Source organism: Scyliorhinus torazame, chromosome 15 (genome assembly GCF_047496885.1).
Source record: "Scyliorhinus torazame isolate Kashiwa2021f chromosome 15, sScyTor2.1, whole genome shotgun sequence".
NCBI lineage: Eukaryota > Metazoa > Chordata > Chondrichthyes > Carcharhiniformes > Scyliorhinidae > Scyliorhinus > Scyliorhinus torazame.
In genome coordinates, this window is record NC_092721.1 from 115,284,929 (window position 1) to 115,310,554 (window position 25,626).

At 50.0% G+C, this 25,626-nt stretch overlaps 1 protein-coding gene across 1 annotated transcript in view; it reads right to left on the reverse strand.

Annotated features, from left to right (window-relative positions):
• aff3 (AF4/FMR2 family, member 3) overlaps positions 1-25,626 on the reverse strand; it is a 299,761-nt gene that overhangs the window by 89,971 nt on the left and 184,164 nt on the right. The window contains exon 7 of the mRNA XM_072476594.1: positions 19,414-19,621. Coding sequence (XP_072332695.1) covers positions 19,414-19,621 — 208 coding nt within the window. The remainder of the gene's footprint in view (positions 1-19,413; positions 19,622-25,626) is intronic.

Consider the following 25,626-nt stretch of genomic DNA (forward strand, 5'->3'; position numbering starts at 1 on the left):
CCCCCCCCCTCCCCCCCCATCCCCGATCCTGGGCTGCTGCTGCTGCCTTCTTTTTTCCATTCCATCTATCTTCCTGCGAGGTATTCGACGAACGGTTGCCACCGCCTGGTGAACCCTTGAGCCGACCCCCTTAGGACGAACTTAATCCGCTCTAGCTTTATAAACCCTGCCATGTCATTTATCCACGTTTCCACCCCCGGGGGCTTGGCTTCTTTCCACATGAGCAATATCCTACGGCGGGCTACTAGGGACGCAAAGGCCAAAACATCGGCCTCTCTCGCCTCCTGCACTCCCGGCTCTTGTGCAACCCCAAATATAACCAACCCCCAGCTTGGTTCGACCCGGACCCCTACTACTTTTGAAAGCACCTTTGTCACCCCCATCCAAACCCCTGTAGTGCCGGGCATGACCAAAACATATGGGTATGATTCGCTGAGCTTCTCGAGCACCTCGCACACGTATCCTCCACCCCAAAAAATTTACTGAGCCGTGCTCCAGTCATATGCGCCCTGTGTAATACCTTAAACTGAATCAGGCTTAGCCTGGCACATGAGGACGACGAGTTTACCCTGCTTAGGGCATCTGCCCACAGCCCCTCCTCGATCTCCTCCCCAGCTCTTCTTCCCATTTCCCTTTTAGTTCATCTACCATAGTCTCCCCTTCGTCCCTCATTTCCCTATATATATCTGACACCTTACCATCCCCCACCCATGTCTTTGAGATCACTCTGTCCTGCACCTCTTGTGTCGGGAGCTGCGGGAATTCCCTCACCTGTTGCCTCGCAAAAGCCCTCAGTTGCATATACCTGAATGCATTCCCTTGGGGCAACCCATATTTCTCGGTCAGCGCTCCCAGACTCGCGAACTTCCCATCCACAAACAAATCTTTCAGTTGCGTTATTCCTGCTCTTTGCCACATTCCATATCCCCCATCCATTCCCCCCGGGGCAAACCTATGGTTGTTTCTTATCGGGGACCCCCCCAAGGCTCCAGTCTTTCCCCTATGCCGTCTCCACTGTTCCCAAATCTTCAGTGTAGCCACCACCACCGGGCTTGTGGTGTAGTTCCTCGGTGAGAACGGCAATGGGGCTGTCACCATAGCCTGTGGGCTAGTCCCCCTACAGGACGCCCTCTCTAATCTCTTCCACGCCGCTCCCTCCTCCTCTCCCATCCACTTACTCACCATTGAAATATTAGCGGCCCAATAATACTCACTTAGGCTCGGTAGTGCCAGCCCCCCCCTATTCCTGCTACGCTGTAAGAATCCCTTCCTTACTCTCGGGGTCTTCCCGGCCCACACAAAACCCATGATGCTCTTTTCGATCCTTTTAAAAAAAGCCTTCGTGATCACCACCGGGAGGCACTGAAACACAAAGAGGAATCTCGGGAGGACCACCATCTTAACCGCCTGCACCCTCCCTGCCAGTGACAGGGATACCATATCCCATCTCTTGAAATTCTCCTCCATTTGTTCCACCAACCGCGTTAAATTTAACCTATGCAATGTGCCCCAATTCTTGGCTATCTGGATCCCCAGGTAACGAAAGTCCCTTGTTACCTTCCTCAACGGTAGGTCCTCTATTTCTCTACTCTGCTCCCCTGGATGCACCACAAACAACTCACTTTTCCCCATGTTCAATTTATACCCTGAAAAATCCCCAAACTCCCCAAGTATCCGCATTATTTCTGGCATCCCCTCCGCCGGGTCTGCCACATATAGTAACAAATCGTCCGCATATAAAGATACCCGGTGTTCTTCTCCTCCTCTAAGTACTCCCCTCCACTTCTTGGAACCCCTCAACGCTATCGCCAGGGGCTCAATCGCCAGTGCAAACAATAATGGGGACAGAGGGCATCCCAGCCTTGTCCCTCTATGGAGCCGAAAATATGCAGATCCCCGTCCATTCGTGACCATGCTCGCCATCGGGGCCCTATACAACAGCTGCACCCATCTAACATACCCCTCTCCAAAACCAAATCTCCTCAACACCTCCCACAAATAATCCCACTCCACTCTATCAAATGCTTTCTCGGCATCCATCGCCACTACTATCTCCGTTTCCCCCTCTGGTGGGGGCATCATCATTACCCCTAACAGCCTCCGTATATTCGTGTTCAGCTGTCTCCCCTTCACAAACCCAGTTTGGTCCTCGTGGACCACCCCCGGGACACATTCCTCTATTCTCATTGCCATTACCTTGGCCAGGATCTTGGCATCTACATTTAGGAGGGAAATAGGTCTATAGGACCCGCATTGTAGCGGGTCCTTTTCCTTCTTTAAGAGAAGCGATATCGTTGCTTCAGACATAGTCGGGGGCAGTTGTCCCCTTTCCTTTGCCTCATTAAAGGTCCTCGTCAATACCGGGGCGAGCAAGTCCACATATTTTCTATAGAATTCGACTGGGAATCCATCCGGTCCCGGGGCCTTTCCCGCCTGCATGCTCCTAATTCCTTTCACCACTTCTTCTACCTCGATCTGTGCTCCCAGTCCCACCCTTTCCTGCTCTTCCACCTTGGGAAATTCCAGCCGATCCAAAAGGCCCATCATTCTCTCCCTCCCATCCGGGGGTTGAGCTTCATATAATTTTTATAAAATGTCTTGAACACTCCATTCACTCTCTCCGCTCCGCGCTCCATCTCTCCTTCCTCATCCCTCACTCCCCCTATTTCCCTCGCTGCTCCCCTTTTCCTCAATTGGTGTGCCAGCAACCTGCTTGCCTTCTCCCCATATTCGTACTGTACACCCTGTGCCTTCCTCCATTGTGCCTCTGCAGTGCCCGTAGTCAGCAAGTCAAATTCTACATGTAGCCTTTGCCTTCCCCTGTACAGTCCCTCCTCCGGTGCTTCCGCATATTGTCTGTCCACCCTCAAAAGTTCTTGCAGCAACCGCTCCCGTTCCTTACTCTCCTGCTTCCCTTTATGTACCCTTATTGATATCAGCTCCCCTCTAACCACCGCCTTCAACGCCTCCCAGACCACTCCCACCTGGACCTCCCCATTATCATTGAGTTCCAAGTACTTTTCAATGCACCCCCTCACCCTTAGACACCCCCCCTCATCTGCCATTAGTCCCATGTCCATTCTCCAGGGTGGGCGCCCTCCTGTTTCCTCCCCTATCTCCAAGTCTACCCAGTGTGGAGCGTGATCCGAAATGGCTATAGCCGTATACTCCATCCCCCTCACCTTCGGGATCAACGCCCTTCCCAGCACAAAAAAGTCTATTCGCGAGTAGACTTTATGGACATAGGAGAAAAACAAGAACTCCTTACTCCTAGGTCTGCTAAATCTCCACGGGTCTACACCTCCCATCTGCTCCATAAAATCTTTAAGTACCTTGGCTGCTGCCGGCCTCCTTCCAGTCCTGGACTTCGACCTATCCAGCCCTGGTTCCAACACCGTATTAAAATCTCCCCCCATTATCAGCTTTCCCATCTCTAGGTCCGGAATGTGTCCTAGCATCCGCCTCATAAAATTGGCATCATCCCAGTTCGGGGCATATACGTTTACCAAAACCACCGTCTCCCCCTGTAGTTTGCCACTCACCATCACGTATCTGCCCCCGTTATCCGCCACTATAGTCTTTGCCTCGAACATTACCCGCTTCCCCACTAATATAGCCACCCCCCTGTTTTTCGCATCTAGCCCCGAATGGAACACCTGCCCCACCCATCCTTTGCGTAGCCTAACCTGGTCTATCAGTTTCAGGTGCGTTTCCTGTAACATAACCACATCTGCCTTAAGTTTCTTAAGGTGTGCGAGTACCCGTGCCCTCTTTATCGGCCCGTTCAGCCCTCTCATGTTCCACGTGATCAGCCGGGTTGGGGGGCTTCCTACCCCCCCCCCCCCCTTGTCGATTAGCCATCCCCTTTTTCCAGCTCCTCACCCGGTTCCCACGCAGCTGTATCTCCCCCAGGCGGTGCCCCCCCCGCCCATCTCCTCCCATACCAGCTCCCCCCTCTCCCCAGCAGCAGCAACCAAGTAATTCCCCCCTCCCAACCCCCCGCTAGACCCCCCGCTAGCGTAATTACTCCCCCCATGTTGCTCCCAGAAGTCAGCAAACTCTGGCCGACCTCGGCTTCCCCCCGTGACCTCGGCTCGCACCGTGCGACGCCCCCTCCTTCCTGCTTCTCTATTCCCGCCATGATTATCATAGCACGGGAACCAAGCCCGCGCTTCTCCCTTGGCCCCGCCCCCAATGGCCAACGCCCCATCTCCTCCACCTCCCCTCCTCCCCCCATCACCACCTGTGGAAGAGAGAAAAGTTACCACATCGCAGGATTAGTACATAAATCTCTTTCCCCCCTTTTTAACCCCCCTCTTTGCCCCCCACATTCGCCCCACCACTTTGTTCAAACGTTCTTTTTAATAACCCGCTCATTCCAGTTTTTCTTCCACAATAAAAGTCCACGCTTCATCCGCCGTCTCAAAGTAGTGGTGCCTTCCTCAATATGTGACCCACAGTCTTGCCGGTTGCAGCATTCCAAATTTTACCTTCTTTTTGTGAAGCTGTGGTAGTATGTATTGGGGGTCATGTGGGACTGGAAGCCCTAATGTCATTGGCTGACAGATCCCGGGTCCTGGTTGGCCGTTGACCTCAAGCTCCGCCCTGAAGGCAGAGTATAAGAAGCCGGAGTCTTCCCCCGCAGGCCAGTTTACTATCGAGCTGCGGGGGAACAGACACGCTTAATAAAGCCTCATCGACTTCACTCTATTCGTCTCACGGAGTCTTTGTGCGCTACAGAAGCACCGCCTTGGCCCGATTAAAGCTCGCCCTCCCTCTCGCCACCTCCGCACTCCAGTCTTGATAAACGCGGATCACCGCGTTCTCCCATTTACTGCTCCGAGTTTACTTTGCCCATCTAAGGACCATTTCTTTATCCTTAAAACGGAGGAATCTCACCACTATGGCTCTGGGAATTTCTCCTGCTCTCGGTCCTCGCGCCATCACTCGGTATACTCCCTCCACCTCCAACGGACCCGCCGGGGCCTCCGCTCCCATTAACGAGTGCAGCATCGTGCTCACATATGCCCGACGTCCGCTCCCTCCACACCTTCAGGAAGACCAAGAATCCTCAGGTTGTTCCTCCTTGCATTGTTCTCCAGTGCCTCCAACCTTTCCACACATCGTTTCTGATGTGACTCATGCATCTCCGTCTTCACCACCAGGCCCTGTATGTCGTCCTCATTCTCGGCTGCCTTTGCCTTCACGACCCGAAGCTCCCGCTCCTGGGTCTTTTGTTCCTCCTTTAGCCCTTCGATCGCCTGTAGTATCGGGGCCAACAGCTCTTTCTTCCTTTCCTTTTTGAGCTCTTCCACACAGCATTTCAAGAACTCTTGTTGTTCAGGGCCCCATGTTAAACTGCCACCTTCCGACGCCATCTTGGTTTTTGCTTGCCTTCCTTGCCGCTGTTCTAAAGGATCCACTGCAATCCGGCCACTTTCTCCTCCTTTTTTCATCCGTATCCAGGGGGGATTCCCTTCTGGTTTACCGCACAGTGTTTTTAGCCGTCAAAATTGCCGTTGGGGCTCCTATCAAGAGCCCAAAAGTCGGTTTCACCGGGAGCTGCCGAAACGTGCGACTCAGCTGGTCATCGCCGCACCCGGAAGTCCACTCTCGATATTCTGTCAGATGGGCATGAGGGGGTGAGCTGGCTACAGAGGGGGGTGAGGGAAGGGGGGAACGGGCAGACATTGTGGGTGGCCTGGCCTCTCCCTGACCGTCCCCACCACCATCACCCCAGAGAATCGATGGGACAGTGTGATGGAATGGCCAGCTCGAATACAGAGGTCACCCAGGTGGACAGTGGAAAGTGCTACCGTGGATAGGAGTCAGACATTGTCAGACGATGTGGAGCACCAGAGCTCACTGCAGAGTGAGTTGTCATCATCCTCCATCCCATGGACCAAACCTGGTGTTACTGCCAACCCAGGGCCCACACCCTACAGTGCAGCAGGCATGTATTATGGAGGGAGTTGCAGGGAGGGGTTGGTCGTGGGAGGGGGGGGGGTGGTGAGAGTGTGTGTCGGTGGGATGCGGTGTCCATTCCCCTGGCCAGTCAAACCCCACCTCCCCTGTTGGTGATCCTGGGGGCGATCAGAGAGTCCTTTGTGCGTTGGCCCTGACGCACACGTTGTACGGCCTCCTGTGCCTACCCGGGCCCTATGTTTTGCCCATCCTCTCCCTCCACTGTATCCTCCTCGTCGGACCAGGACTGGCGTTCACCCTCCTCCTCCAGCACATCGCCCCTCTGCTGCACGATGTTGTGAAGGACACAGCTGGCCACCACAATGCGGGCAACCTTCTCAGTGTCATACTGGAGGGCCCCTCCAGAGCGGTCCAGGTACCTGAACAGCAACTTCAGGATGCCGAAGCACCGCTCAATCATGGACCTGATCACTGTACGGCGTAGTTCTGATGGGTCTTGGAATCGGTCGGTAGCCTCTGGATAGGTGTCATAAGCCACGACCGCAGTGGGTAACCCCTGTTGCCCAGGAGCCAGTCCCCCAGTCAGAGGGGTGTCTTGAACATGTCAGGAATCATCGAGTGTGCCAAATGAAGGCATCGTGCACACTGCCCGGGTATCGGGCACAGAGGTGAATGATGGGCAGCTGATGGTCACAAATCAGCTGCACGTTCATCGAGTAGAACCCTTGTCAGTTTGTTGTGAGCAGGCTGTCATCTGCAGGTGCTCGTTGGGGGACATGTATCCCGTCGATCACCCCCTGGACCCAGGGCATCCCGTTGATGGCAGCGAACCCCGCCGCTTGCAGAGTCTGTTGGGATCGGTCCACATTGAAATGGATGTATTGAGACGCCTGGGCGTATATGGCCTCAGTGATGGCACGGTTGCACCTGTGCACCGAGGTCTGTGAGATCTCGCACAGATCCCCACTCGGCACCTGGAAGGAACCCGTGGCGTAAATGTTCAGGGCGACCGTCACCTTGGTGGCCACCGGGAGTGGAGTCCTCACCCACACTCCCGTAGTGCCAGGTGTGTCATCATCTGGCAGAAATGTCGCATTCTCTCTCTGCTTCGATGGCATGCCCGGTCCGGCAGGTCCTCGAATGACAGGCTATACCGGTACACATGAGGCCTTATGCGGTGCCTCCTTGGCACCTCCTCCTCCTCGGCCTGTTGGACGGGTTGCTCTCCAACCTGGCCGGTGGCCACCTGTTCCGCTTCGGCATGCTCCGCTGCTGCACGCTCCATTGCTGCAGCTTCCTCCTCCACGAACAGCTCCAGCTCATATAGCCGCAGAGTAGCCCCCAGGTCTGTGGCAGGAGCAGGAAGGCAACCATTGCTGGTTGAATTCCAATATCCACTGTCAGCAGGGGGTGAAAGGCCAGCATGTTACCATGGTGCATACCCCCGTGTCCAACCAGGTCCACTGGGCTATATCGTGACTCCAGTTGTCACTGCAAACTCTGCCCCTGCATGTCTCCCCACCCCCATCCACAAACCCCTGGCCCGTTGGTGGGCGGCAACGAGGGGGCTTCTGGCCCTGGTGCCCATCCCCGATGCCAGAGGTACCGTCGGCTGGCATTTCCCTTGCCAGGGGTATGCACCGCGGCCCCCATAGGGGCTACAATGGGCATTGCTCTGTGTGGGGCCTGGCAGGTGGGGGCAAGGTGGGGGGTGGTGGTGGCAGAGGGTGGTGCGCGGGGGCACCCATACAGCCGGTATCACTCTGCAGAACCAGGCGCCAAGGAGGGTAGTCAGTGGGTTGTGCAGCAAGATGGTCCGAGGAGATAGGAGAGGTGCTAAATGAATATTTTTCGTCAGTATTCACACAGGAAAAAGACAATGTTGCCGAGGAGAATACTGAGATTCAGGCTACTAGACTAGAAGAGCTTGAGGTTCATAAGGAGGAGGTGTTAGCAATTCTGGAAAGTGTGAAAATAGATAAGTCCCGTGGGCCAGATGGGATTTAGTCTAGAATTTTCTGGGAGGAGATTGCTGAGCCTTTAGCTTTGATCTTTAAGTCATCTTTGTCTACAGGAATTGTGCCAGAAGACTGGAGGATAGCAAATGTTGTCTCCTTGCTCAAGAAGGGGAGTAGAGACCACACCGGTAACTATAGACCAGTTGAGCCTTACTTCTGTTGTGGGCAAAATCTTGGAAAGGTTTATAAGAGATAGGATGTATAATCATCTGGAAAGGAATAATTTGATTAGAGATAGTCAACACGGTAGGTCATGCCTCACAAACCTTATTGAGTTCTTTGAGAAGGTGACCAAACAGGTGGATGAGGGTAAAGCAGTTGATGTGGTGTATATAGATTTCAGTAAAGCGTTTGATAAGGTTCCCCACGGTAGGCTACTGCAGAAAATACGGAGGCATGGGATTCAGGGTGATTTAGCAGTTTGGATCAGAAATTGGCTAGCTGGAAGAAGACAAAGGGTGGTGGTTGATGGGAAATGTTCAGACTGGAGTCCAGTTACTAGTGGTGTACCACAAGGATCTGTTTTGGGGCCACTGCTGTTTGTCATTTTTATAAATGACCTGGAGGAGGGCGTAGAAGGATGGGTGAGTAAATTTGCAGATGACACTAAAGTCGGTGGAGTTGTGGACAGTGCGGAAGGATGTTACAAGTTACAGAGGGACATAGATAAGCTGCAGCGCTGGGCTGAGAGGTGGCAAATGGAGTTTAATGCAGAAAGGTGTGAGGTGATTCATTTTAGAAGGAATAACAGAAAGACAGAGTACTGGGCTAATGGTAAGATTCTTGGCAGTGTGGATGAGCAGAGAGATCTCGGTGTCCATGTACATAAATCCCTGAAAGTTGCCACCCAGGTTGAGAGGGTTGTTAAGAAGGCGTACGGTGTGTTCGTTTTTATTGGTAGAGGGATTGAGTTTCGGAGCCATAAGGTCATGTTGCAGCTGTACAAAACTCTGGTACGGCAGCATTTGGAGTATTGTGTGCAATTCTGGTCGCCGCATTATAGGAAGGATGTGGAATCATTGGAAAGTGTGCAGAGGAGATTTACCAGAATGTTGCCTGGTATGGAGGGAAGATCTTATGAGGAAAGGCTGAGGGACTTGAGGCTGTTTTCGTTAGAGAGAAGAAGGTTAAGAGGTGACTTAATTGAGGCATACAAGATGATCAGAGGATTGGATAGGGTGGACAGACAGTGAGAGCCTTTTTCCTCGGATGGTGATGTCTAGCACGAGGGGACATAGCTTTAAATTGAGGGGAGATAGATATAAGACAGATGTCAGAGGTAGGTTCTTTACTCAGAGAGTAGTAAGGGCGTGGAATGCCCTGCCTGCAACAGTAGTGGACTCGCCAACACTAAGGGCATTCAAATGGTCATTGGATAGACATATGGACGATAAGGGAATAGTATAGATGGGCTTTAGAGTGGTTTCACAGGTTGGTGGAACATCGAGGGCCGAAGGGCCTGTACTGCGCTGGAATATTCTATGTTCTATGTTCTATGGCTGCCTTGCAGGCCGTTGTAGCCATCTGGGATGGCCACTTCCAACTAGGTACAGAGAAACTCACAAAGCCTGGCGGGTAAAATGGACAAGCCAAGACTCAGGCAGGCGCAGAGCCTGAAATGCATATTCGTAAGCAGGAAGTCCAGACGGTATCAAAACTCCGTCCAATTCGCATTTTAATGGGGCCGATTAGCATTTGATGGCCCATCTTCACCAAAACAAAGGACTGGTACTCAAGCAACAGGGACAGTCCCAGACATTTCAGCGCCACTCCCTGTTCAAGGGAAACGCAAACAATGGGGTCAGTGACCGCTTGGGACACGCCCAGCCATCCAGATCCCCGCCCACTTATTGGTTAAGGAATCAAACAGAGTGATCAGGGATCACCCAATTAGTAAGGCCCAAATCGAAGGACCGCCCAAAAGAGCTCAAAACCCCCCCCCCCCCGAGTATAAGAAGAAGAGTTTGTCATATGATCGCTCTCTCTTGGTCCCAGTACCCCAGTCACGGCCATCGCCAAGTGCAGCAACACCAGAAGCAAGTACAAGTTCAACGCTCGCTACCAGACGGATGAGGCCAGCTGAGCAGCAGTCACTCCTTCGAACCCGATAGATCCAGAATCGAACAGCGGCCACTGTTTTCTGACTTTAAACAGGCTTCTACTTGTAGGCACTTGCAGCTGGAGCTTGTTAATTAGTTAATTGGATTAGGCCAGTTTTTCAGAGGCTAGATTCACAGTATAAAAGTGATCCCCTACAGTGCAGACTTTGTTTGCACTGAGTGCTGAATTTGGTGCATTTGAGTGCTATAGTAAGAGTTTATTGACCGAGGGAGTTAGGTGAGGAGGGAGTAAGGTGCTCCTTTCATTTTGTTTCCGACATTTCCGCAAAGAGTGTGAAGAGAGCCAGGAGTTTACAGAAAGTGTAGCTGACTGGGAGCAGGGTCGGAGGGCGGAGATCTAGTTAGTCCACACGGCAGCTATATTCTGTAAGGTAAGAGGGGATGGAGGCTAGGCCAGTTACATGCTCCTCCTGTAGGATGTGGGTGGTGAGGGATACCACCGGTGTCCCCACTGACTATACCTGCGGGAAGTGCACCCAACTTCAGCTCCTCAAAGACCGTGTTAGGGAACTGGAGCTGAAGCTGGATGAACTTCGGATCATCCGGGAGGCAGAGGGGGTGATTGAGAAGAGTTACAAGGAGGTAACCACACCCAAGGTACAGGACAAGAATAGCTGGGTTACAGTCAGGGGGAAAAAAACAAACAGGCGGACAGTGCAGGGATCCCTCGTGGCCGTTCCCCTTCAAAACAAGTATACCGTTTTGGATGCTGTTGGGGGGGATGACCTACCGGGGGAAGGCCCTAGCGGCCAGGTCTCTGGCACTGAGTCTGGCTCTGGGGCTCAGAAGGGAAGGGGGGAGAATAGAAAAGCAATAGTTGTAGGAGATTCAATGGTTAGGGGAATAGATAGGAGATTCTGTGGTCGCGAGCGAGACTCCCGGAAGGTATGTTGCCTCCCGGGTGCCAGGGCCAGGAATGTCTCGGATCGTGTCTTCAGGATCCTTAAGGGGGAGGGGGAGCAGCCAGAAGTCGTGGTGCACATTGTACCAACGACATAGGTAGGAAAAGGGGTGTGGAGGTAATAAACAAGTTTAGGGAGTTAGGCTGGAAGTTAAAAGCCAGGACAGACAGAGTTGTCATCTCTGGTTGGTTGCCGGTGCCACGTGATAGCGAGGCTAGGAATAGGGAGAGAGTGCAGTTGAACACGTGGCTGCAGGAATGGTGTAGGAGGGAGGGCTTCAGGTATTTGGATAATTGGAGCGCATTCTGGGGAAGGTGGGACCTGTACAAGCAGGATGGGTTGCATCTGAACCAGAGGGGCACCAATATCCTGGGAGGGAGGTTTTATAGTACTCTTCGGGAGGGTTTAAACTAATTTGGCAGGGGAATGGGAACCGGATTTGTAGTCCAGCAACTAAGGTAGCCGATATTCAGGATGCCAAAGCGTGTAATGAGGCAGTGGGGAAGGGAACACTGACAAAGGAGAGTACTTGCAGGCACGGAGATGGGTTGAAGTGTGTATACTTCAACGCAAGAAGCATCAGGAATAAGGTGGGTGAACGTAAGGCATGGACCGGTACGTGGGACTACGATGTGGTGGCCATCACGGAAACTTGGATAGAAGAGGGGCAGAAATGGTTGTTGGAGGTCCCTGGTTATAGATGTTTCAATAAGATTAGGGAGGGTGGTAAAAGAGGTGGGGGGGTGGCATTATTAATCAGAGATAGTATAACAGCTGCAGAAAGGCAGTTCGAGGAGTATCACCCTATTGAGGTAGTATGGGTTGAAGTCAGAAATAGGAAAGGAGCAGTCACCTTGTTAGGAGTTTTCTATAGGCCCCCAATAGTAGCAGGGATGTGGAGGAACAGATTGGGAAACAGATTTTGGAAAGGTGCAGAAGTCATAGGGTAGTAGTCATGGGCGACTTTAACTTCCCAAATATTGAGTGGAAACTCTTTAGATCAAATAGTTTGGATTGGGTGGTGTTTGTGCAGTGTGTCCAGGAAGCTTTTCTAACACAGTATGTAGATTGTCCGACCAGAGGAGGGGCAATATTGGATTTAGTACTGGGTAATGAACCAGGGCAAGTGATAGATTTGTTAGTGGGGGAGCATTTTGGAGATAGTGACCACAATTCTGTGACTTTCACTTTAGTAATGGAGAGGGTAGGTGCGTGCAACAGGGCAAGGTTTACAATTGGGGGAAGGGTAAATACGATGTTGTCAGACAAGAATTGAAGTGCATAAGTTGGGAACCTAGGCTGGCAGGGAAGGACACAAATGAAATGTGGAACTTGTTCAAGGAACAGGTGCTACGTGTCCTTGATATGTATGTCCCTGTCAGGCAGGGAAGAGATGGTCGAGTGAGGGAACCATGGTTGACAAGAGAGGTTGACTGTCTTGTTAAGAGGAAAAAGGTGACTTATGTAAGGCTGAGGAAACAAGGTTCAGACAGGGCATTGGAGGGATACAAGATAGCCAGGAGGGAACTGAAGAAAGGGATTCGGAGAGCTAAGAGAGGGCAGGAACAATCTTTGGCGGGTAGGATCAAGGAAAACCCCAAGGCCTTTTACACATATGTGAGAAATATGAGAATGACTAGAGCGAGGGTAGGTCCGATCAAGGACAGTAGTGGGAGATTGTGTATTGAGTCTGAAGAGATAGGACAAGTCTTGAACGAGTACTTTTCTTCTGTATTTACAAATGAGAGGGGCGATATTGTTGGAGAGGACAGTGTGAAACAGATTGGTAAGCTCGAGGAAATACTTGTTAGGAAGGAAGATGTGTTGGGCATTTTGAAAAACTTGAGGATAGACAAGTCCCCCGGGCCTGACGGGATATATCCAAGGATTCTATGGGAAGCAAGAGATGAAATTGCAGAGCCGTTGGCAATGATCTTTTCGTCCTCAGTGTCAACAGGGGTGGTACCAGGGGATTGGAGAGTGGCGAATGTCGTGCCCCTGTTCAAAAAAGGGACTAGGGATAACCCTGGGAATTACAGGCCAGTTAGTCTTACTTCGGTGGTAGGCAAAGTAATGGAAAGGGTACTGAAGGATAGGATTTCTGAGCATCTGGAAAGACACTGCTTGATTAGGGATAGTCAGCACGGATTTGTGAGGGGTAGGTCTTGCCTTACAAGTCTTATTGAATTCTTTGAGGAGGTGACCAAGCATGTGGATGAAGGTAAAGCAGTGGATGTAGTGTACATGGATTTTAGTAAAGCATTTGATGAAGTTCCCCATGGTAGGCTTATGAAGAAAGTAAGGCGGCATGGGATAGTGGGAAATTTGGCCAGTTGGATAATGAACTGGCTAACCGATAGAAGTCAGAGAGTGGTGGTGGATGGCAAATATTCAGCCTGGATCCCAGTTACCAGTGGCGTACCACAGGGATCAGTTCTGGGTCCTCTGCTGTTTGTGATTTTCATTAATGACTTGGATGAGGGAGTTTAAGGGTGGGTCAGTAAATTTGCAGACGATACGAAGATTGGTGGAGTTGTGGATAGTAAGGAGGGCTGTTGTCGGCTGCAAAGAGACATAGATAGGATGCAGAGCTGGGCTGAGAAGTGGCAGATGGAGTTTAAACCTGAAAAGTGTGAGGTTGTCCATTTTGGAAGGACAAATATGAATGCGGAATACAGGGTTAACGGTAGAGTTCTTGGCAATGTGGAGGAGCAGAGAGATCTTGGGGTCTATGTTCATACATCTTTGAAAGTTGCCACTCAAGTGGATAGAGCTGTGAAGAAGGCCTATGGTGTGCTCGCGTTCATTAACAGAAGAATTGAATTTCAGGGCCGTGAGGTGATGATGCAGCTGTACAAAAACTTTGGTAAGGCCACATTTGGAGTACTGTGTAGAGTTTTGGTCGCCTCATTTTAGGAAGGATGTGGAAGCTTTGGAAAAGGTGCAAAGAAGATTTACCAGGATGTTGCCTGGAATGGAGAGTAGGTCTTACGAGGAAAGGTTGAGGGTGCTAGGCCTTTTCTCATTAGAACGGAGAAGGATGAGGGGCGACTTGATAGAGGTTTATAAGATGATCAGGGGAATAGATAGAGTAGACAGTCAGAGACTTTTTCCCCGGGTGGAACAAACCATTACAAGGGGACATAAATTTAAGGTGAAAGGTGGAAGATATAGGAGGGATATCAGAGGTAGGTTCTTTACCCAGAGAGTAGTGGGGGCATGGAATGCACTGCCTGTGGAAGTAGTTGAGTCGGAAACATTAGGGACCTTCAAGCAGCTATTGGATAGGTACATGGATTACGGTAAAATGATATAGTGTAGATTTATTTGTTCTCAAGGGCAGCACGGTAGCATTGTGGATAGCACAATTGCTTCACAGCTCCAGGGTCCCAGGTTCGATTCCGGCTTGGGTCACTGTCTGTGCGGAGTCTGCACGTCCTCCCCGTGTCTGCGTGGGTTTCCTCCGGGTGCTCCGGTTTCCTCCCACAGTCCAAAGATGTGCGGGTTAGGTGAATTGGGCAATGATAAATTGCCTTTAATGTCCAAATTGCCCTTGGTGTTGGGTGGAGGTGTTGAGTTTGGGTAGGGTGCTCTTTCCAAGAGCCGGTGCAGACTCAAAGGGCCGAATGGCCTCCTTCTGCACTGTACATTCAATGATAATCTATGATAAATCTAGGACAAAGGTTCGGCACAACATCGTGGGCCGAAGGGCCTGTTCTGTGCTGTATTTTCTATGTTCTATGTCCTAAAGTATCCTTGACCTTGAACTAACTAATTGGTGTTTGGCTCTTTGATCGATAGCCGGTTGAAACTTGTGGTGGTACCATTTGATACCTGGCGACTCTAAGCATTAGGACATAGATAACCTAGAAAGAAGGGCAAACTCACTGATTGCCATAATTGGAACAGAGCCTCAGAAAAGACAAAGTAAAAGAAAACACAACACCATGGTAATGGCGGTTTGGTGCCCAGACCAGTGGGCGGTCACCCTGGCCACTCAGCCTGTTCCCCCATAACCTATCCTCTGCTGGCCCAGGCAGGGCCCTCCCCACCCCAGCCAGTGTCCGCCCAGCAGCCCACAGTCACGCCTCTCCATGTCCTGCCTCCTCCCTCTCTCTCCCTCCCGCATCAGCCATGACGCCGGTTTCATGATTTTTAAAAGCACGTGAACTGCGCCGTCGGGGGAGGTTAATTGCGAAGGCCCCGGAGAATACTGGGTCGGGTTGCGGTGATGGAGAATCGCGATTTGGCTACAAATCAGCGCACGCCGTGATTATGCCGTCGGAACCTATTCTCCTCCCAATCGCGTTTTGCGATTTTAGCATCAGCCAATAGAAAATACTGCCCTTTTTCTCTTAACAATCAGAATCTTTGGAACTTTCTTCCCCAGAGAATTGTGGAGGTTGTGTCATTGAATATATTTCAGACTGAGGGAGTCAAAGGATATCAGGGGCAGGTGGAATATGAAAGTTGAGGCCACAATCAGAACCGCCATACTCTTCCTCAAAATTAATTCAGATGTTCCTAAGTGATGTACTATTTTGAGAAGAAAACAAAGCAAGAATCAGGGTTCTTCTATGCTCTCCCCTCACTTCCTTAAGCTTCCACACTCTTTGCTTTGCTCCCTCCAGTCTCCACATTCTCCCTCCTGCTCCCTTCATCCTTCACACCCTCCCCTCACTCCCTGCAGCTTCCACACTCTCCTCAGGGCCCCCTATATCATCCACACTCTCCTCCATTTCTCTCTCCAACCCCCAAGCTCTCCCCTCACTCTCTCCCTCCAACCTCTCCCCTCACACCCTCCTTTAAACTTCCTCCCTCAAAACTTTCTTCCATCTCTCTCCCTCCAAATTCACTCTCACCTCCCTCCCTCCAAATTCTCTCTCCATCCCGCCTTCCAAACATTCTCTACCCCTCCCTCCAAACTCTTTCCCCCCTCTGTCTCTCCAATTTTTTCTCACAGTCTCCAGGCTCTGGCCCCATCAACCTTGCTCCCTGCCTGCAAATGGGCGCTGAACTCAGTACGGTTCTGCACGCCTGCCTTGCTCCAAGAATGGATGCCAACCTCACTCCGGGCTTGAACGGCAGTCTCCTTTCGGGCCTTGATGCAGGCCTTGTTCTGGGCTGGGACGCCGGTCTCCCTCCGGGCCTGGACGCCGACTCCCCCCCTGTCCAAGCTTCCATGGGGTTCACTGCTCCCACGCTGACTTTAAATCTTTACAGGCCTGCCCCAAACAAGGTCACCCGTTTTCAGTGGCCCTCCAGCTGGTAATCTACAGCTGGTGAAGGAGGGACGAAGAGAAGGAAGCAAGTGATGGGGAACGAGGTGAGGGGAACAGGGGAAGGGGAAGAATGGGAGGGTGGAAGGGTGAGGAGGAGGGGGGAGGGAAATAGAGGTAAGAGAGGAGGGGTCAGGAGAAAGAGGGGTAAGGAGGAGAGCAGGACAGAGGAGAGGGACAGGGTAAAAGAGAGGAAAGAAGGAGAGGGGCAGGATGAAAACGGGAAAAGGAGGGGAAGGAAAAGAGAGGAGGCATGGGGACAGGGGGCGTTGGGACGAGTTGGGAGGAGGAAAGGAGGGAGAGAAGAAGGGAAAGGGAATAAGATCAATTTGGGGAGGGAGATAAGGGGTGTGGTGAGAGGGGAGGGAGAGAAAGGAGGTGGCGAGAAAAGTTGGGTGGAGGTTTGGGAGCCATGGAGGAGGGGGGTGGGAGTGTGATCCTACACATTGCATGCACAATCACCTGGGACTTGGGAAAGTACTGGCTGTATGTATAGTCACATTTTGTTGCAATACGGCAATTGACGACAATGATGTCAGTTGATAACTATCATTTAACAATGCTGGTATGGTTATGAGTGAAAATGATAGCTAAGTGGTCAGCTTAGTTTAATGTGTAAAAATTAAAATGAATGATAGCCACATGATTGCTTCTGAGTGCAAGTGATGCCAAATTATGACAAAATAATAAAATATGAGAACAATAGATGTCAAATGGGGGAACAGTGATTGCAATTGAGTACAGTTGATGTCAAATGAAAGCGGTTGAAAGCAAATGATGTCCAATGTAAGAGTCCTTCCTGTTTATTTCTTTTGTTCCCATTTCTTTTCTTTTATTATTTTTGGTCTGTGGACCCATATTCGTGATGTGCCTTTAAGCAGAAGACCCAAGCTGAAGTAGCCTGGTTGTCAGGACATTGTGGCAAAACCAGACTTGTCGTGCCGAGGGAATCTTAGAAACCGGTTTTGGAGGCGATCGGTTTGATTGGCTAACTGGTAACCAGTGGACTGGCCAGGGATAGTGTTCTGCCTGACAACAGTCAGTGATTAGTTCCTGCATGATGATTTCTGAGAGAGCTTAGCCGAAGTGCTTTTACCTCGGAAGGAGAAGGAATGCACTCTCTCTTGTGCTTGCTGAAGAAACAGAACTGCTTTATTGTTCTAAAACCAGTGAGCGCCTGGCACTTATTTGCTGTCAACTTGAAATGATCCTGAATCTACAGAGAAAGTAGACAACCTTGCCAGAGAAAACCATCTCAAGTCGAGAAGGAAGAAGTACTGAAATGAAAGCTTGAACGTCCAAAAGACATTGACTAAAAGTCATCCTAGTGCATCAAAGATCCTTTACCCTTTCATTTTATTAATATTTTCTTTACCTCTCAACCACCCTTTTCACTCTATGTTATATGTATGTGTGTGTAGAAAGTGGGGGTAGTCAGAAAGGGGGGGGGGGTATTAGATAGTCAGTTACATATATCTGCCATGTTAATTATAATTCTGTACATAATAAAAGATTACTTGTGTTAAAATTTTAAACCTGGTGACTGCAGTTTATTGGGCTCAGCCAAGTACTTTGGATATTTAAAATAACATCTAATTTTACTTGTGTTACGACTCAGCGTCGAGTGGGGCTGGAATTGAACTACTCCAGGGGAGCCGTGACACCAATGATATGTAAAATTTTGGGTAGGAAAACCTCTTACCCTTTGCATAATTCCAATACACCGACCATGCATTTGCTGTATTTAAATCTGCAGCAGCATGCAAGAATTTCCTTACACACCTTAATGGGCTCCATCCTTTGCTCAAATTGACCTTTGAAATGGAGCAGTCAAATGAGTTCTCTTTCCTCAATGTGCTAGTTTTGAAATATGCCATTGGGTTCTCTACTACTATCTACTGCAAGCCTATCTTCAATATACGTGTTGTGAACCCTACATTTCCATGCACTAAGATTGGCCTTATCTACAAACTCACAAATAAGGCCTTAGCCATTTGCTCACCTTGCAAACTTGATGCCGAAATAGGGTGCATCAAAGACATCCTGCAGGGTAATGGCTGTCCTGATCAGATCGTTGCTCACTGTATATTGCGTAAATTCATGGATAGGTCTAAGGTCGCCACTTTCAGTTCTGAAAAGTGCCCAGTCTACTTCAAATTACCCTGAAAGGTGTCTCAAACATTTGAGCAGTAGGTGAAGCTACCCATATGCAGCAGCAATATGAGTGGTATCTTCTCCGCAACAGGATGCTGCTGTCAAGACAATGAGACATTCTGCCTATCATACGAATGAGTAATGTGGTATATGAATTTCAGTGCCAGTGTGATGCCAGGTATGTAGGGCGTATATCCCAATGATGGTGTATCAAACAGTATGTCCCGTTGGCTGTTTGTAACAGGAAACGTATTGACTGTACCCAACCAGCCAGTATTTGCAGACATAGGGCAGGATTCTCCGATCTGAATTTGCCCTGCCACCACTGCCAGTGAGAACAGAGAATGTGGGACTCACCCAAAACTCCATTCACCGCAGCAGGACTGGAGAATCCTGCCAACGTGAACGGATGAAGAATTCTGGTCATAGTAGGCAACATTCATTGTAAAATTGGACAGCAATTGCTAAAAATCCTGATTGTGTTTAGAATTAGACTGGCAACCAATTTCAGATTATCAGTCAGGCTCACAGTAGGACTCACTTACATGGACAAGAAGCTACATATATTCACACACAGGGCCCTGTTCTTTGCAGGAAAAAGCTGCATGTGCATGCATTATATCTTTTTCAATTAAACAAAAGCTTGGAGGGACAGCCATATCCTGGTTCATTCCCCGTGGCAATGTCTTGACCAATCAGAGTCAGCCTGTCTGCTTTGAAGTTAAACAAAAGCTGGGTAAATAACTGTTTCCTGTTGCCTTCCTCCTGCCAACGCCTCTATCAATCAGAGTTCACTTGCCAATCAATCATCACCCTCTTCTCATGCAGTAAAAACTGTTGTTCCCTTTAGAATTGGTATTCTTGCAAATCTGGTGCTGATGAGTGCAAGATGAAAAACTTCAACAGCATGTCTCCTTGTCAGCAACACTCAAGTTCTGTGCTACTGAATCGAAACACATGATGCCCTGCAAGTTAGATTATTACATGTTGTATAGAGTTTGTAGTATTTACTTACACTGGTGTCTTTAGTGTGACACTGTGATTCAGATTTCCAATGTTTTAAGGAAGAGAAGGTTGATGAGGTGCTGCTTGGTAAAACAGTATCATTGTTTCCTCCAGCGGTAATGTTGTTTTCATTGGGGTACTTCTGATTTGAGATGCAAGGTAATGATGAAAATGAAGGTTGAAGTATTTTCTCTGACTCATTTGTTTGCTCGGATAATCTACATTAAGATAATGACAACAGAAGAAAGTGATTTCAAATTATTGGACGAAAAGGTAACAACAACACTAAAAAACTATTTGGCATTTTTCATATGTATTTACTTTCTGCTTATTGTTAACACATTGAGGGTAAGAATTCCACTGGGGGTGCAGTGTGTCATGCACAGGTGCTGTTATTTGCACAGAAGATTCCCTCCTTGCATGGATTGGACTATGCTCCGATAACATTAAGGCCAGGGAGAGAAGGGACGGAAAATCTACAGCAGTTGCTTAAAACTGTAAGTACAGTCCCTTAAAAGGCTAATTGCACTTCTTATTGTGAAGAATTTGTTGTGACTTCCTTTGGTTACTATATATTTCTTGAGAAACTAGGAACCCAAGCAGGGAAGAGGAAAGAGTACATTTTCAGAAACAATACTGAAAATGATGCTCAGAGAGGTAATGTAAGGGACAGTTAACATTATTGGTTGTGAGAAGCACCACCAACCCCTTGCTCCCTTCAAGAAATCGTAAAATTGGGGTTGCTTAGGAGAGATGGTAGAGCAAGTGAGTACAGTCTTGTTTGCATCAGGTTTTCCCCCCAAATGCTGATAGTCGTTTGATGTAACAGGATGAATATATATAGGAATATCATTGAGGCATCACAGCAGGTTCCAAGGTGCCTCGAATCCAATTCCTGAATGTAATTCTGATGATCACATAAAAACTGTAACTTGATGCAATGGTGTCCTTTCCTGTTGAAAAATCCATTGTTATGATCTTGGTAGAGACCAGTAATGTTTTTTTAAAATCCAACACGCAGATATTTATTAAAAGAATGAAACCACAAAGTTCATGGTTTCAATCAAAAGGATTTCACTACAGAAAAATCAATGAACATGATCACTAATAACTATACTCTAGGCGAGATTCTCTGGCCTCCCTGTGGCGTATTTCACGCGATAGGAAGTGGTCTGCCGTTGGCCGGTGGCAGGATCTTCTAGTCCACCGCTGTCAATGGGATTTCCCATTGAATCTACCCTAGGTAACAGGGAAACTCATGGTTAGGGTGCACTGTCGGCCACCCTGGATGATCCCACTGGCGTGAATAACTGTAAAATCTCGCCCTCTATCTTACATAGTCAGTTATGTTAAAAATGTTAAAAGTACACTGAACAAAGAATGTTTATACTTTAAATAAAACTTGTAACTCAAATTTCCGTCTACACCCATTTGACCTATACTACCAATATGCTCAGAACTTAGCAGAAATCGGAAGATTAACCATTTGGTTTGAATACTGTTTCAAATAAGCATACAAGGGCTGAGATGTCTTTGGTCTTCCATTTACTTCCAGTGAGGTAGTCCCTTCAAATCTCCTCCAACTGTTGCATGGTTGTAAGCTTCCTGTTCAATGAACACAGCTCCAGCATCCTAAGGTTAGCTACCTCGATCAGAACTCTCCTGGTACTAATATTGTTTAACTCTGGAGTTTTGTATATAAAATACTTTCTCTTCTCAGTCTAGCTACCCCTAGACGTTCAACCCACTGTGAGGAATCTTCAGTTAACAAGAGGTTTAAACTCTTTGAGCCAACACACAGAATTTCAAATGATCTCTGCTTGAAATAGATGCTCCTTGCTCTGCAGCCAGATTATTTTGAACTCAAAAAACTGGCTTGAAGCAGAACCCCACACACAATCTACTCCCTCTAGAATCAAAGTCTTATTGACCATTTTTCCATTGTTTGTTTTGCAGGTAACTTGGTTACATGATCATTTACTTGATGCAAGGTGCTTTATTATGAGAAATCTTTCTTCAGAGAAACCCAACTCTTAAAGGGACCATCACCCTAACATAAAATATAGGGTTTTCTCCCAAACCCACGTGAGCCATCAGACCGTTGCTATGATTTACATGGCTTACATCAGTGAAGCATAGTGTTTTGAAATGTCGTCCCCTTCTGCTGATTATCATTGCCTTTAGGGAAATTGAAAAAACCCTTGGCCTGAGCAAACAATTCTTTTAAAAAAAAAACATTTTCTGAGGGTATTTGTAGCTTCTATAATAATAACGATATCAGCAACATAAACATGGTACATAAAACATTTCCAACCCTATCACGTTCTTCGCACCCCCAACAATGAAACAATAGCCTAACCCCCCGCTGCTAGATTTCTGCATCTGCTGACATTTTAATTTTCTCCGAGAAAGTTGACGAACGGCTGCCACCTCCGGGTGAACCCTAACATTGACCCTCTTAAGGCGAACTTTATTTTCTTGAGACTGAGAAACCCAGCCATGTCACTAACCCAGGTCTCTAATTTCGGGGGCTTCGAGTCCCTCCGCATTAACAGGCTCCATCTCCGGGCTACCAGGGCGGCAAAGGCCAAAACGTCAGCCTCTTTCGCCCCCTGGACTCCCGGCTCTTCCGACACTCCAAAGATCGCCACCTCTGGACTCGGCACCACCCGCGTTTTAAGTATCGTGGACATAGCCTCAGCAAAACCCTGCCAAAATCCTCTAAGGTTCGGGCACGCCCAAAACATGTGGACATGATTTGTTGGACCTCCCACGTACCTCATACACCTGTCCTCTACCCCAAAAAAACTTGCTCATCCGGGCCACCGTCATGTGTGCCCAGTGGATTATCTTAAATTGTATCAAGCTAAGCCTGGCACATGATGCGGATGTGGTAATGCTGCTTAAGGCATCTGCCCACAGACCCGCCTCTATCTCTTCTCCTAGCTCATCTTCCCACTTGCCCTTTAGTTCCTCTATCTGAGTTTCCTCCGACTCCATAAGTTCTTTGTAGATATCGGATACTGAGGCACAATCAATTTGACTGGAGACAAAGTTGAATCCAAACTGAGGCTTTATTAGTATCAGATGTGTGGCCCCCCCCACAGCAGCTGACGAAATGGCTGCGAGCTGGAGGCTACGCATATTTATAACCCACCTTCTGGGCGGAGCTAGCATGCAGGGGTCACAGGTGAACCTGTAGTGCAGGTTCTACCGTACAACCGCTAATATCAGAACACAGTGGTTTACCACATTCACCCCCTGTTAAAATTGAGCCCTGCGGGGGTGGTGGATAACTATATACAATTAGCAATTTTTAATATTCACAGAGCTTTAAAAAAAATGTCTCTGGTCATCCGGCGGGCCGGTCAGAGGTTCAGTCGGTCTGGCGCCTTGATGGTCCTTTGAGATCGACGAAGTGGTGTCGGCGATGTTGGCGCTGTCGTGGTCGAAGTTGACTCCGGGAGCGTGCTGAAATCCTCTTCATCAACGGGGGTGGGCAGGGGGAGGACGGACGGTCCTAGGGGGGGCGATGGGGCTGGCGGGGGAGGGGAGGGTCGCGCCGGGGGCGACGGGGTGGTGTGGGGGTGGAACCTGCTGGTGCCAGGTCCCTGAGGGAGATGGTATCCTGGCGGCCGTCGGGGAACGCCACGTAGGCGTACTGTGGGTTTGTGTGGAGCAGGTGCACCCTTTCCACCAACGGATCCGCCTTGTGGAGCCACACATGTTTACGGAGAAGCACGGTTCCCGGAGCTATGAGCCAAGTTGGGAGCGATACCCCAGATGTGGATTTCCTGGGGAAGGCAAAAAGACGTTCATGTGGTGTACTGTTAGTAGCAGTGCAGAGTAATGAGCGAATGGAATGTAGTGCATCAGGGAGGACCTCTTGCCAGCGGGAGGCCGGGAGATTTCTGGACCGCAGGGCCAGCTGGGCGGCCCTCCATACTGTCCCATTCTCCCTTTCTACCTGTCCATTTCCCCGGGGGTTGTAGCTCGTCGTTCTGCTGGAGGCGATACCCCTGCTGAGCTGGAACTGACGTAGCTCATCACTCATGAATGAGGATCCCCTGTCACTGTGGATGTAGGCGGGGAAGCCGAACAGAGTGAAGATAGAATTAAGGGCTTTAATGACGGTGGCAGGCGTCATGTCGGGGCATGGGATGGCGAAGGGAAACCGGGAGTATTCATCCATCACACAGGAAATATGTGTGCCGATCGGAGGAGGGGAGGGGGCCTTTGAAATCCACGCTGAGGCGTTCAAAGGGGCGGGAGGCCTTCACCAGGTGTGCGCGGTCCGGCAGGTAGAAGTGTGGCCTGCACGCCGCACAGACCTGACAGTCCTTGGTGATTGTCCTTACTTCCTCGACGGAGTAGGGCAAATTTTGTGCCTTAATGAAATGGTACAACCGAGTGACCCCTGGGTGACAAAGGCTGTCGTGCAGGGCCCGGAGTCGGTCTCCTTGTGCGCTGGCACATGTACCTCGGGATAGGGGGCTCGTTGAGTTTGCCAGGGCGATACTTAATCTCGTCATTATAGGCAGAGAGCTCAATTCTCCACGGCAAGATTTTATCATTTTTGATCTTGCCCCGCTGTGTGTTGTTGAACATGAAGGCTACCGACCGTTGGTCAGTGAGGAGAGTGAATGTCCTGCCGGCCAGGTAATACCCTCAATGTCGCACAGCCTCAACGATAGCCTGGGCCTCTTTTTCGACGGATGAGTGTTGAATTTCGGAGGGATGGAGGGTGTGGGAAAAGAATGCCACGGGCCTGCCTGCCTGGTAGAGGGTGGCGGCAAGGGCGACGTCCGATGCGCCGCTTTCTACTTGGAAAGGAAATGTTTTGTCTACAGCGTGCATTCCAGCTTTGGCAATATCAGCTCTGATCCGGGCGAAAGCCTGTTGGGCCTCGGCCGCCAGGGGGAAATGAGTGGACTGTATGAGTGGGCGGGCCTTGTCCACATAGTTTGTGACCCACTGCGTATAATATGAGAAGAACCCCAGGTAGCGTTTGAGGACCTTGGGGCAATGGGGGAGGGGGAGCTCCATGAGGGGGTGCATGCGGCCGGGATCGGGCCCCAGAACTCCGTTCTGGACCACGTAGCCGAGGATGGCTAAGCTGTTTGTATGGAACACACACTTCTCCTTGTTATACGTGAGGTTGAGGCGAGTGGCGGTGCGGAGAAATTTAGCGAGGTTAGCGTCGTGGTCCTGCTGATCATGGCCGCAGATGGTCACATTGTCTAGGGACGGAAACGTGGCCCGCAAGCCTTACCAGTCGACCATTCGGTCCATCTCCTTTTGGAAGACCGAAACCCCATTGGTGACGCTGAAGGGGACCCTAAGGAAGTGATATCGCCGGCCGTCTGCCTCGAAGGCAGTGTATGGCCGGTCCGATTTACGGATGGGGAGCTGGTGGTAAGCGGATTTCAGGTCCACCGTTGAGAAGACGCGGTACTGTGCAATATGGTTAACCATGTCAGATATGCGTGGGAGGTGGTACGCGTTGAGCTGCGTGTACCTGTTGATGGTCTGGCTGTAGTCCACGACTATTTGTTTTTTCTCCCCAGACTTAACCACTATCACTTGAGCTCTCCAGGGGCTGTTGCTGGCCTCGATGACGCCCACCGGAAGCAACCGCTGGACCTCGGACCTGATGAAGGCCTTATCCAGGGTGCTGTACCGTCTGCTCCTGGTGGCGACGGGTTTGTAATCTGCAGTTAGATTGGCAAAGAGGGAAGGAGGATCGACCTTTAGGGTCGCGAGGCCACACACAATGAGGGGTGGTAAGGGTCCGCCGAGTTTAAGGGTCAAGCTCTGGAGGTTGCACTGGAAGTCCAGGCCTCGGATAAGTGCAGCGCAGAGGTTAGGGAGGACGTAGAGGCGAAAGCAGTGGAACTCTACGCTTTGGACTGTGAGCGTGACCGTGCAGTACAGCCGGATTGCTACGCGATGGGATCCGGAGGCCAGGAAGATGCTTTGATTGGTAGGGTGTACCTTAAGGAAGCAGCGCCTTACCGTATTCGGGTGTACAAAGCTCTCAGTGCTCCAGGAGTCCAGTAGGCAGGGGGTCACATGGCCCTTGACTTTGACGCTGGTGGATGCGTTGGTCAGATTATGTGGTCGGGACTGGTCGATTGCCGTGGAAGCGAGCCGTGGTTGATCGTCGGGTAGTGAGGCGGCCATTGAGTTGAGGTCCTGGAACACCATTGGTGTCCATGTGCTG